This window comes from Elephantulus edwardii, unplaced genomic scaffold, assembly GCF_000299155.1.
Source record: "Elephantulus edwardii isolate Elephantulus edwardi_28Jun2011 unplaced genomic scaffold, EleEdw1.0 scaffold00141, whole genome shotgun sequence".
NCBI lineage: Eukaryota > Metazoa > Chordata > Mammalia > Macroscelidea > Macroscelididae > Elephantulus > Elephantulus edwardii.
In genome coordinates this window covers 6898028-6911778 of record NW_006399891.1, presented here as the reverse complement: position 1 = coordinate 6911778, position 13751 = coordinate 6898028, and the positions used below count along the sequence as shown (strand labels likewise).

Sequence of the window (13751 nt, the reverse complement as noted above, 5' to 3'; positions counted from 1 at the left end):
AAGAAGAAGAAGAAGAAGAAAGAAAGAAAGAAAGAAAGAAAGAAAGAAAGAAAGAAAGAAAGAAAGAAAGAAAGAAAGAAAGAAAGAAGACCTCTCCCTGCCCCCGAAGTATTTGCAACAAATAAATCACTGATTGTACAAAGTTCTATTTTCAGCTTCACTTCTACCACCAAGGCCATATTTTCCAAGCACTAGTCCTTCTTTGTTTCCAACTCTCGTAAGCCAGTCAACAGTTTAAAGACTAAGGGGCACCTGACCCAAATTGTGGTCTTTTCAATTGCTTCCTATGCATCAGAAAGTTGAATAATGATTCAAGATGATATCCTGTGCCATCTGTCTCTGCTCCTAGGTAGACAGCAAACTGTGAAGGTACACAACTGGCACAGGAGCACTTGTGAGCAGCTGGCACTGGGAAAGAGCCTTCCTGTGCCCATGTATGCACATGTGTGTGCACAACCTTGGCCCGGTCTTAGTCCCCTGGGAACAACAGCTGTCTCTTCACTCCAGGGACATAGGTTGAAGTATAGCCAGCCTGCAGGGAGGGGTGGAAGTGGAAGGGGGGAAAGGAACTTTCCATAAGGAGTTGCCAACCCAGGTAGCCAGCTGGCTCCAACTCCATAAATAGCCACAGGTCCAGCAGGAGGGTCACCCAGAGGCAGGCACGCACCATGGGGCGCCTGGAGCTGGTGGTCTTCGGCATCAGCTGCTGCTTGGCAGTGGCGAGTTCTGCAAAGGTAAGCTAGAGTGTGCCAGAGGTGGCAGGAGGCCAGGGCCGGGGCCTCCCACTGTCCTGATTTCTCCTTGCAGTGACCCCATGAGACAGAGCACAGCTGCCCCAGGGAGTTTTCTGAGCTGTAACTTTTCTTGAGTAGAGGGTCAGGTTTTTCTCCCAAGGAGCTTCTATATGGGTTCAGACCACCAGTTTCTCCTTTAGTAGCCAAGTGCTTAACTGGTGCATTATCAGGGATCCTTACAGCTCAGGCTGCAAGATCAACCTCAGTGAATTTGAATTCCATATGGACAATAAATCATCTTACTATAAGTTTGGGCCACACAATAGTTGAGATAGTCTTATACTAAAATATGATTTCTTGCTTATCTGAAATGAAAATTTAATAGAATACCCAGTGTATATATTTGCTACATCTGGCGACCCTACCTACCACGCCCTTCCAATGTCAGTGTCATCTCCATTTTGCAGAAGGGATTTGTCCCACAGCTCACAAGCCGCAGGTAGATGAGGCCCAGTGCACTGTAGCCAGGAGTCTGGTTCCCTCCGGGTGGAATCTCATCTCTGGTCCCTGTGAGGGGGAGTGAAGCTTCTGCTACCCACTGGCTCCCCTTCAGGCCCATAGTCAGAAGGTTTAGGAACATTCATGGGGCATGGATAAAATTCTCCTTAGCTGCCATCTAGGGAGTTCTGGTGACTTGGTTAAGGAGATTATGCTGCCAGTCCAAAGGTGGTTGTTGTTGTTAGGTGCTGTCAAGTCAAGTACTAATCTTAGAGACTCTATGAACAGCAGATTTGAACCTCTGTCCTATCCTGTGCCATCTTCACACTTACTGACACACTGAAGCCCATTGTGACAGTCACCATGTCAATCTACCTGGTTTAGAGTCTTCCTCTCCTTTGCCGACTCTCCTTCACCCTTCCAAGCATCATGTTCCTCTCCAAAGAATAACCTCACATTGTAACATGCCCCAAGTATGTGTGGCATAGCCTCATCATCCTTGCCTCCAAAGAGCACTCTGGCTTCACCCTCTCCAAGACATATTTGTTTGTTGTTTTGGCAGTCTACAGAATGTTTAGTGCTCTAACACCACTGCTTAAAAATATCAATTCTTCTGTCATCCATATTCATTGTTTAGCTCTCAGATGCATAGCAAGTGATTGCAAAGACCTCGTCCTGTATCAGATGTACCTTAGTCCTCAAACTGACATCATTACTCTTCAATAATTTGGAGAAGTTTCTAACTGCAGGCTTTTCCAGTGCAGTGCATATTTTTATTTCCTGGCTTTTGGTACCAAGGGTGTTGATTGTGGATCCAAATAAGATTAATTGGTACAGCATTTGTCAGTCAGTTTGCTGTACAGAGATAACTTGTGGGTTGCTGTGATACTGAAAACTGTACCACTGGTATGTCATATGCCATAAGGGTTACTTATGGTGAGCAGGTTTTAATAGAGCTTCCAGATTAAGACAGCCTAGGAAGTAGGCTTGGCCATCCACTTCTTAAATAACAAACCTCTGAAAACCCTATAATAAAAATAGAGTCCAAAGGTAGGTGGGTTGTATTCTACTTGGGGAAAAGACCTCTTTCCATGTGATTTATAGTCTTTAAAAACCTCAGTCAATTCCAGTTTGATACCAGTAAGTTAAGTAGCTGTCCTCTAGTATAAGTGTGAGGAACAGAGCCAAGACTCAAGCCGACTGTGGACCCCAGTTTGTGTGCCCCCATTTCAGCCTCTGCCACCTTTGTACGAGGAATTTCTCTAACTCACTTGTTAAAAGAGTGAAGTAGAATCTGACTCATAGTTGACACTCCAATGGGTTACCAGGGCTGCAAATTGAAGTAGGAGGAAACGGCACATCTTTCTCTCAAGGTGTTGGTGGAACCCAAACCCCAGAGAATCATAACCTTTTGGTTAGCAGCTCAACTGGCAGCTTACTAGGGATTACACCACTGGAGCTCCTATGGGGAATCTGAGCTCCAGGAAAGGCAGGGATCCTAGGAAGAGCCTCTTTGCTCATCTTTGAGAGTAAGAGGCTGTCTCTCCATGCCTTACCCCTGTTGCTCTGGCCCAAGGCACCCTTCTACACAGCAGGCCCTGTTCTCAACATCCTTGTGGTCCTGGGACCAGCCCCTTTGCCTTCTTTCTAAGCTGGACAGCACTGGATAGGTCATATCTGTCATGGGGTGGTTTTCCCTTTGGAGAGACTGCAAAAGGAATGAGATTTCCTTACCTCTGCTGCAGCAGTTTAGCTCTGACGCCACTCCTCCACATCCTCCTGTCACCTCTGTACGCTGGGGCCCTCAGGGAGACTTCTGGGAAGTGATTTTCTAGTCCCATGCCCTGACTTGGCCCTCAGGATCCAAATGGGTCAGGAAAAAGACCCACAGATATGTAACTAGGAACCCTGCTCTCTCCTCCGTTGTGGCAGCCTAGCTGCCGTTGCTTCTGGTTTTTTCTTCTCTCCAGTTCCAGTCGGTCCTACTCCCTCCTTCCCTGTATGGCAGAGGGCGCCTATTAGCCTAGACTTCAGAGGACCTGGGGGGCCCAGTCGTGCCTGGTGTGCAGGGCAGCTACTCTAGAAACTGGGTCTGGATTTGCTCTGCCACAGCTGCTCCCATGGATGCCTGGGGAGGCAGAACGTGGGAGGGGGGAGATGACATGATTGTGTGGTCAGCGCCACGTCGTAGATTAAGGACTTCTATCAGGCAAGCCTGAGTCCCAGGCCCCTCCACTAGGCTTTGGCCAGAGCCAAGCAGTCTTCTGGAACCCTGTGCAATGAAGGACCCAGAAGAAAGCAGCCCAGGTGGGGGTGGGTGCTCAGGAGCAGGTCTTGGATGCAGTGTGGGATCTTTCCAGAAGGGAACAGTAGGGCTGTAAGGACCAGACTTCCAGGCCATGAGCTGTCCTGCAGCAGAGTGGTTCTTAGATGTCCACAGTATGTGAGATGAAGCTTCACCATCCTTGCCTGTAAGATGCATTCTGGCTGCACAGGGGTGTAAAACATTCAGTTCATTCCACCAGATGAGCCTGAGCTCACCTGGCCTACCCGTGTCTCCCTCACAGTTGGGTGCAGTGTACACAGAAGGTGGCTTTGTGGAAGGCGTCAACAAGAAGCTTGGCCTCTTTGGCAACTATGTCGACATCTTCAAGGGCATCCCCTTTGCTGCTGTCCCCAAGGCCTTGGAGAACCCCCAGAGACACCCTGGCTGGCAAGGTGAGAGTTGATGGGTGCTTGGTGGGGTCTTATGACTAGTGTGTCTTGATCACCCTCATTCTGGCTCCTCCTGCCACCTCAGGGTGCCTGGGACAATTCGTTTCTAACTGCTGACCAGTCTCTCCCAGTCAACACTGGATAGGACTAACAAGAAATTGTTCATTGAGACCCTACTCAAGTGGGGCACATGCCGTACCTGCCAGTTCCCACATATGGTTCTGCTTGCAGGGACACTGAAGGCCAAAGAATACAAGAAACGGTGCCTGCAGGCCACCATCACCCAGGACAACACTTACGGGTCAGAGGACTGCCTGTACCTCAACATCTGGGTCCCCCAGGGCAAGAAGGAAAGTGAGTCCTCCTCTGAGTCCCCTTGAGTTTCCTTATTCTTGCAGAAGACACCAAGATATATAAAATCCGAGGCTAAACTCCACTGTTTGTGCCTTTGAACTCTAAGACAGATATTTCCTGAAATCACTGTGATATGTGAGTGAGTGAGTGTCTGTGTGTGAATGGGTGTGTGAGAGAAAGGGGCTCTCAATACTGGTCTTGGATTCCATTTAAGTAAACCCTCTGCATGGAAGTGGGGATTAGCCCAAGACTGAGATGGGTCAGGTGTCTGAGGGTCACTGGGCCTTCTCGTCCCTGCTCCAGTCTCCCGGGACCTGCCTGTCATGATCTGGATCTATGGTGGCGCCTTCCTCATGGGGTCTGGACAAGGAGCCAACTTCCTCAACAACTACCTGTATGACGGGGAGGAGATTGCCACACGGGGCAATGTCATCGTAGTCACCTTCAACTACCGTGTGGGCCCCCTTGGTTTCCTCAGCACTGGGGACCCCAACCTGCCAGGTTTGTCCAGCACCAGAAGGCCCTGATTATGGGGGTAGAGAATGCACTCCCCTCCCTCCAACATAAACTCTGAAGCCAGCAGGAACTCAGTGCTCTTCTTCCCAGTCATCTCTGGTAGCTCTATGGAAAGATCTAGAATCCTTTTTGCAGAGCTGGAAGTTGGGATTGAATCATGAGACTCAGTTAGAGACTGATAGACAGAGACTAAGGGAGGCAGCAATAGCAAAGGCCAGTGAAATAGAGACAGAAAGCAACACACTTAGACTGAGACACAGACATACAGACACCAGGAGGACAGATGGACAAAAGAGGGACCATGGCAAGGAGGAGAGAGAGACAAGTGGGGAAGAGGCTGCCTGCTCCCTTCCCATCCCAAGTCCTTAGATCTCTCTCCACCTGAGCTAGGCCAAGACTCCTTGTGCCTACCAATTGCCATTCCACTTGAAGTCATGTTAGTCTAACTCACATTCAGCGTGCACCCTTTATGTACCAGCTCCTGAGCTCTCATCTTTAGCTCTCCCATCTTCCTGCTAAGGTTTCTCAGTGAATACCCTGCCCCCGTCCCATTCTAGGTAACTATGGCCTTCGGGACCAGCACATGGCCATCTCTTGGGTGAAGAGAAACATTGCAGCCTTTGGGGGAGACCCCGACAACATCACCATCTTTGGGGAATCAGCTGGAGGTGCCAGTGTCTCTCTGCAGGTCTGGGTCCCTAGAGTGAAGGATCTGTTCCAAAGGGTTTGAGAGGAAGCTAATGGGTGTGGGACAGACAGGAGGGGAAGAGGAGGCTGGAGCTGACACACTGAGAGTCTTGGGCTGAGCCTGGGCTGGAGCAGGGTGGGCGAGGCCTTGGTGACAGGACCTCTGTGTGTTGCAGACCCTCTCTCCCTACAACAAGGGATTGATCCGGCGAGCCATCAGCCAGAGTGGTGTGGCACTGAGCCCCTGGGCCATCCAGAAGAACCCACTCCTCTGGGCCAAAATAGTAAGTGGAAGGCAGGAGCGGGCATGGGTGGGGGTAGTTTAGATGCCCAGGGAGGGTCTTCCGCATTTTTAAATCATCTCTGTCCTGAACATTGGCTTCACTTAACTGTTTACTACTTCTTACCCACCACAGATCGCCAAGAAGGTGGGCTGCCCTTTGGATGACACCTCTAAGATGGCCAAGTGTCTGAAGGTCACCGACCCTCGGGCTCTGACTCTGTCCTACAAGCTGCCAGTGGTTGCCATGGAGTGTGAGTAGGCAGGCCTGATGTCGGGGCATGGGAGTTCTCGGTCCAGGAGGTTCCTCCCTGTAGGGTAGGGACTTGCACCTGGATAGGAGAGCAATATGTCTTTGCTGGGATTTAAACATTTCTTCAACCTGCAGTGAACCTTGCTCCTTTCCCAGCCTCAGTGGTCCCAGGTGTCAGTGTCAGAGAGGACCATTCTTCCTTCTTATTGTCCATGAGCCATGGACCCCTGGGAGAAGCTGATAAACATTTGAGGTACACTCCCAGGAATAAGCCCATATAAGCAATTATTTATCCACAATTTTTTTTTAGGGCAACTCATGGATCCCTAAAGCCCACCTGGGAATCCACGGATCTTAAGTGAAGAAATTTGTACTAGGTGACCCTTCATTCACTCACCAGACACTTATGGAGCACCTACTATTATAGACCTTGACCATTTATCCCTAATGTTCTATATCTGAGAAGGTGTGAGAGAACCATTAGGACAGATCATTTGCTTGATGGGTTAGAATTTTATCCAGCTCATTCTGCTCAGGTGAAGTAAAATGAAGCCCACCACATAATTTGTATTAAGGAAAATTAATTGCTTAGCAAATACAAAGTCAACTCTCAAGGTCGTTTGGAGTTTGGCTGAAGGAATGATGCACTGCCTCATCCCTGCGACTGTCCTGGGCTGCTCCTAGTGAAGTTTGTGCATTCACTTGCTGCATGTGACTCGTTAAGAGCTTGATCAGGGGTGTAGCAGGGCATTGTGGGCCACTCAGAAATGTTGGCTAATAGACGAGAGGAAAGGGGTTCTAGGAAAGGGGTGCCTTTCCTCATTAGCCCCTTCATCTGTTTCTAGATTTCCTTCTCCCAGATGGGGTCTCTGTAAGGGGTGGGGGAGAGAGAGAGAGAAGAGCAGGAATATCTTGAGACATTTTGTCAACACTGTGTCCTATTGGTATCCAGGGATCCTACTAACAACTTTCAATACATAGGTCAGCCCCTCACAACAGAGAATTTGCTGACTTGAAATGTTGACAGGACCTAAACTGAGAGACTCTCCTCTCGAACACCTTCATGTGGTTGGTTCCACCTTCAGAGTAGAGAGAAAGGTCAGAGGAGCACTGGAAGGTACTAGAATGTGTTGGCTTTCCCATCTAGATCCCGTATTGCATTACTTGGCCTTCATCCCAGTCGTGGATGGAGACTTCATTCCTGATGACCCCATGAACCTGTACGCCAACGCCGCCGACATCGACTACCTCGCAGGCACCAACGACATGGACGGTCATTTATTCACCACCATTGACATACCAGCGGTTGACAAGACTAACAAGGCTGTGACAGAGTAAGTGAGAGTCACAGGAGCCAGGAGGGTGCTGAAGGCTGCTGGGGAGGAGTCAGCCTGGGACAGGGGTCGCCCAGGGGGCAGGCACCAGCAAAGGGGTGGGGAGTGAGGGAGTTAACAGAATGCTGGGGGTGGGAGTGTCCAGGGCTCTCCCCTGAGTGGGGGGGCAGACTCCCCCTGTTGGGGCTGGGTAGAACGTCCAGAGCCTACTTTGTTTCCTGTAGTGAGGACTTCTACAAGCTGGTCAGCGGGCTCACCCTCATCAAGGGCCTCACAGGTGCCAAAGCCACCTTCGACGCTTACACTGAGTCCTGGACTAAGGACTCATCCCAGGAAGTGAAAAAGAAGACCGTGGTGGACTTTGAGACCGATGTCCTCTTCCTGATGCCGACCAAAATGGCGGTGGCTCAGCACAGAGCCCATGCCAAGTAAGGACATGGGCTGGGGAGAACACCTTTCTAGGGAGACTCACCTGGGATATCTCACCTTGCTGCCAAAGTTTCACCAGTGAGTGGCTCCCACAGGTGTCAAGACGCACAGGGAAGCCCTACCTGGGTCCTGGTTTCCCTGTCCCATCTCTTTTGCCCAGGCCTCACAAGTCCCCATATAGCCTCTCTTCCCTTCTCAGCTTACAGAATCCTTCCACGGCCCTCTACCTTATCCAATCCTTCTCACTGGGGAATCATCAAGACTGTCCTTCCTTCTCTCTGGGGAGTGAAGCCTCTTAAACTGTGTAGATGAAGAGCACATTGGATAATGGTTTTTGTTCAGCAAGTCTTCAATATTGCCCACTTTCAAAATGACTCAAGCATAAGGGCATGTGGCTGTGCACTTGCAAGTCAAAGCCTCCTCATAACGAGCCTACGTGGCAGAGTACAACAGCCTCACTGGGTTTCTCCGTTGTGAATTTGATGGTGGTTGAAACCTGTGGGTTCTAATTTCTCCCACGAAGCAGTTAGCAAGTTCAAATTACTGACCTTTCACTTAACAGTCTAGAACTTACACACGGAGCCACTAGGGCTTCTGTTGACCACATTAAAAGTTCTAAGAACCAGTTGCCATTGATTCGTCTCTGACTCTGGCTCCATGTGTGTCAGGGTACAACAGTGCTCCATTGTATTTTCAGTGGCCAATTTTCCAAAATACATCACCAGGCTTTTCTTCTAAGACACCTCTGGGCAGACTCAGCTCACCACCCTCTCTGTTAACATCTGAGGGTTTAACCTTAGGAGGATGTAATCAAACTTGGGTGTGTAAGCTAAGTTTTGCAGCTCCTGAGCAGTAAATTTAACTCTGGGCTTTCTGCAGTCAAGGCCAGAGGGAAACGAGTGAGGGCAGATACCTTGTCCAATAAAATGAAGACTAGTCTAGAGTGGATCAGTCTTTCTTGGTACTCAGTTACTGGAAGAACTACTTTCATTTAAAACCTTCATGTAAAACTGAGGGATAAATATAGTTAAAAAGATGAACCCATGAGTCTAGCCTACAGCTGCCGCTTCCCAGGGATAACAATCTTAGTTTTGGTGGGAATTTCTCCAAATCTCTCATGCATGTCCCCCACCCCCACCTCATCCACAGATCCCCTTGGCCTGTCTCTGGGTTGGACAGCTCAGGGGAGCATCTCACCAACCTGAGTGGCTTCTCTCACTCATCCACAGGAGCGCCAAGACCTACACCTACCTGTTCTCTCACCCCTCTCGGATGCCTATCTACCCTAAGTGGATGGGGGCTGACCACGCAGATGACCTCCAGTATGTGTTTGGGAAGCCTTTTGCCACTCTTCTGGGATACCGGCCTCAAGACAAGACTGTCTCCAAGGCCATGATCGCCTACTGGACCAATTTTGCTAGGACCGGGTAAGGTTTGGGGTTGAGCCCAGGCACAGAGATAGCAGACATGTGAATATCTTGTACCACCCCAAGTGGACCTAGGTACACTGACACCTGGGGTCTCTGCACAGTCACTTACCAACTTTGACTAACTCACATAAAGTCTGTAAAACCAGGTGTAAATCCATCTGCCATGGAAGACAAAAGCTACCTGCATGTATTCTGCTCTGAACCAGGCCTTCAGAGTGCTCAGGCCAGTGGCCAGTTCACAGTGTGGCATTGCTGTCAGGATCTAGCCTGAAGCAAGGGAGGATGGTGCAGGCATGTAGGAGAGCAGAGCAGGGTTAGGGTGTAGGTATCCAACCTCCTGTGAACCTAATGCCCCCATTCTGTCTTCTCTCACTTCACAGGGATCCAAATGTGGGCCACTCAGCTGTCCCTGCACACTGGGATCCCTACACCCTGGAAAATGACAACTACCTGGAGATCAACAATAAGATTGATAGCAACTCCATGAAGCAGCATCTTAGGTCCAACTACCTGCAGTACTGGGCTCTGATCTACCAGGCGCTGCCCACAGTGACCACTGGGGAGGCTTCCCCTGTGCCTCCCACTGATGACTCTGAGGTGGCCCCCTTGCCCCCAGAGGATGACTCAGAGGCTGTCCCTGAGCCTCCTACAGGTGACTCTGAGGATGCTCAGATGCCCATAGTCATTGGTTTCTAATGTCCCATAAGGACCCTAAGAAGTCAGAAGACTGATAACCCCAGGAACCATCACCTCTCCCAAGCTCTTCCTGAATAAAATCTGATCCTTATATATTAGTTGTCTTTCTTTGCTCCAAAGATCCAGCTAGAGGAAAGAGGTGCAATCATTTCTCTCTAAAGCACTGAGAGCTCAGCTAAACACTTAACAACTGTATCTTGGTCCAACATTCAAGTCCCCAAAAGGACAATACTGCTATCCTCACTTTAAAGAAGAAGAAAGGAGTTTGGAGAGTTACATGGCAGATCCAGCACTGGAATTCAGGCTGTGTCACACCAAAACCTGCCCTTCTTCCTCTGTAGCCGACTGCTGGCTTCAAATGGGCTGAGCTCTTGTCTCAAAGGGTGAATAGAGCTCAGTAGCGGTGGAGAGAGAAGCTGGGCTCTGTGAAAGGATGGCTTCATGGGGTGGGGAGGGGAGCAGTCCTAGTTCACCACTGTTTGACATAGGTCTCTGTTTTTATGCCATCTTTGCTGCTCCTATTGTTGCTGTCGGTTTAGTCTGTGTCTCAGTTTCATGGATGCATCCCTGACCTGAAACCATGCACTGCACTCTTTATGTTCTCTTTCTTGATGGTAGTATGATTCCTGTTTTCTAACTCTTAATCTGCTCAACTCAAACCTGGTAGAATGACAAAAATGTTCAATATCTCTATTAATAATCCACACAACTAAAATGGAACAAACCAACTCTTTATGTTCTCTTTCTTGATGGTAGTATGATTCCTGTTTTCTAACTCTTAATCTGCTCAACTCAAACCTGGTAGAATGACAAAAATGTTCAATATCTCTATTAATAATCCACACAACTAAAATGGAACAAACCAATTGGCTACCAGCCACTACAGACAATTAGACAAGGTACAAATCACCGTATAATTTATTGACAGATCTGGAAGGTACTGAGATCTCTTTCCAGAATTGCCTTACATGATTACATCACCTTCACGTGGTTTGAGTTCTTTTATTCCTTCAAACAAATGTTAATTTCTGAATTAGAAATATTTGGACCTTTCAACCAATGTTAATCATTTAAGCAAAACCTTTCGACACAGGAGGGGGGGGGGAATCCATAATGAATGAGCAATGAGGGTGGGTGGTAGAACTTTCCAAGGACGTGTCCATTTATCTTCTAACTGAAAGTCGGTTCTGTCTCCACATATCTTGAACAGGACATGATTTCCAGACTAGAAGGAGTACAGGTCACCTGTAAGGAAGGAAGCGAACCTGTGAAGAATAAATTTACTAATAATAGAAAGTGCTTGATGGAGGCACTGAATACCATTGCACCTTCTAATCCTGGTTGAGGTCATGAAGGAGATTGAGGGAAGTTGCCTGAGGGAAGCTGGTTTCCCAAATATAATCTTAAAAGGGCTCAGTTTAAGTTCACTTCTGGAGGCTACCCAAATTTAGAACAGAGCTAAGGATAACGCCTGATCCCAATGGACATATGTTTCTTGTCAGAGCTTCACCATTTTTTTCAGCGTGGTTTATCTTTGCTAATTTTCTCAAAGATTGGAATCTCCACACTGAGTAAAATATGCATCTTATTTGTAGGCACCTGCTGACTTGTTCTCAGAGGTCTGTTATTTAAGAAGTGGCTAGCCAATCCTGCTTCCTAGTTTGTCTTAATCTGGGACCTTTACTAAGACCTGTTCACCATGGGTAATCTTTGCTGCATTTGACACACCTGTGCATAGTTTACAGGATCACAGTAATCTACGAGTTATCTCAATAGCAAACTGACAGACAAGTGCTGTACCAAATAGAACAATCTTCTACCCAAACACAACAAACTGACAATTTAGTTTGTAACTCTAATAGTAAGTCAATTTTCACACTAGGCCTGAGTTTCCTATCAACTTTTTTTCTTTTAAATGAATTTTTAATTTATACTGGTTTGCTTATAAAATTCATACACATACTTTTTTTCACACTGGATCTTTTTCGATTTCCTTTACCTATCCCTCTTTCTACCCATCAAAGTGTGCCACCCCGTGATTCCCTCCCTGCCTATCCTCTTCCCTTTGCTCCTACCCTCTCTTCCTAGGATCATCATACCATTTTACTAGTTATCTTTCTATTTCTACAATAAACTTGGTCTTATACAGTATTTGTCCTTATGGGACAGAGTTAGTTCACTTAGCATAATGCTCTCCAGTCCTTTCCAAATTATATAATAAGATTAAAAAAAATCGTTGCTCTTGCATGCTGCACAGTATTTCAACATGTGAATATACCACAATTTCTCAATCCATTTTTCATGGTTGGACATTTGGGCTATTTCATGTTCTTGCAATGGTGAATAATCACCACCTGTAAGGAAGGAAGCAAACCTGGGAAGAGCAAATTTATGAATAACAGAAAGCGCCTGATGTTGTGCTTGTGGCCACACCTTCAAACCCTGGTTGAGATCAGGTAGAAGCTGTCTAGAAAGATTATCACACATAATCTCATATGAGCTCAATGTAAAACCACTTCTGGTGAGCCACTTGAATTTGGAACAGGGCTAAGGGCAACATCTGATCACAAGAGAGCTATTTTTCTTTTTTTTTCCTTTTTTTTAGTTTATTATTAATTTCAATGAAAATTTACAGAGACTTTGGATTTCCATTCATTCATTGTTGCATTTTTCTCCCCTCCCAAACCTTCCCCCCAGTACACTACCTCTTGTAAAAGCAAAAGAAAAATTCTTTTATTGTTTTACAAACCCTCCCCCAGGTCCACTCTACCATGTAGCCTTTGCTCTGGACTCCTGCCATGACAAAAATACCTAATCACATATTTCTTTTAAACAGTTTTCTCCCTCATCAGTTTCAATGCAGTATGCATTATTGAACCCATCTTTCTCAGTCCCCTCCAACCCCGAGGTCAGTCCTGTTTTACAACAGTGGCACCATGCAGAAGACACAGGGTTTTTTAAGTAGGAGACAAACCCAGTCAAAGCCAAACCCACTGTGGCGACGATTCTGACTCACAGCAAGCCTGCAGAATAGAGGAGAAGCCCCACAGGATTGCCATGCAGATGGGTTCACACTGATGACCCCTTAGCTACTCACCACCAGCCTCTTAGGGTCAGACCTAAAGGCCAAGGAAGGTGGTATCACTTAGGGGGTGAAAGTGAAAGGGTATCAAGAGGGAGAAATAAAACACCAGGACCCGAGAGGAGGTAAAATGGGATTACAGGAATCAGGGGACTAGTGTTAGAGAACCTGGAACCCAGTCCAAGCACCGGCTGGTTCCAGAAACAGGAATAACGTGCTTATACATCAAGTGATTGCTGGGGAAGCAGCTCTGATCTAAGCCCAGATTGCCCCACAAACTCAGTCAGAAAGGCCCTTGTTTGCCCTAAGCTTAGCCAGGCTGGAGTCGGAGTTCACTTGGAAAAAGCTGAGGCTTTTGTGTTCATCCATCCCGAGCTGATCTTCGGGCTCTCTGTTGTGTGCTGTTGTACCCCAGGCTTCTCTACACGCAACTCCATGCAGCTGCATGATGTATGAGAAAGGAGTGGGGCTCACAGTGAGAAAGATACCTGGGAGAATCGAGAGGTCAGGCCACAGTCCAAAGAACTCTGCTGTGCTCACCTGGAGGCTGGTGATGGGAGGTAACCATCGGAATTGCGCCCCTGGAGTTTTCCCTTCAGCTCAAGCCACCCTTCTACCAATCAGCTTCTTAGATGTACACAGGTTCTTCTGGAAACTAAAATACATCACTTATTCTAATTTGCGAAAGTACCATCATAATAATTGCGCTTCACACATGCAGCAATTAAGATGCCCAAGCAAAG

General features: G+C 47.6%; 1 protein-coding gene across 1 annotated transcript; it reads left to right on the top strand.

Annotated features, from left to right (window-relative positions):
* The first annotated feature begins 668 nt into the window (after positions 1–668).
* On the top strand, positions 669–9926 carry CEL (carboxyl ester lipase). The gene is made up of 11 exons (XM_006894408.1): positions 669–734; positions 3800–3950; positions 4179–4301; positions 4605–4802; positions 5375–5505; positions 5681–5788; positions 5921–6038; positions 7185–7371; positions 7596–7799; positions 9030–9227; positions 9611–9926. The coding sequence occupies exons 1-11, from the start codon at positions 669–671 to the stop codon at positions 9924–9926; spliced, it is 1800 nt and encodes a 599-aa protein (XP_006894470.1).
* Positions 9927–13751: the final 3825 nt, after the last annotated feature.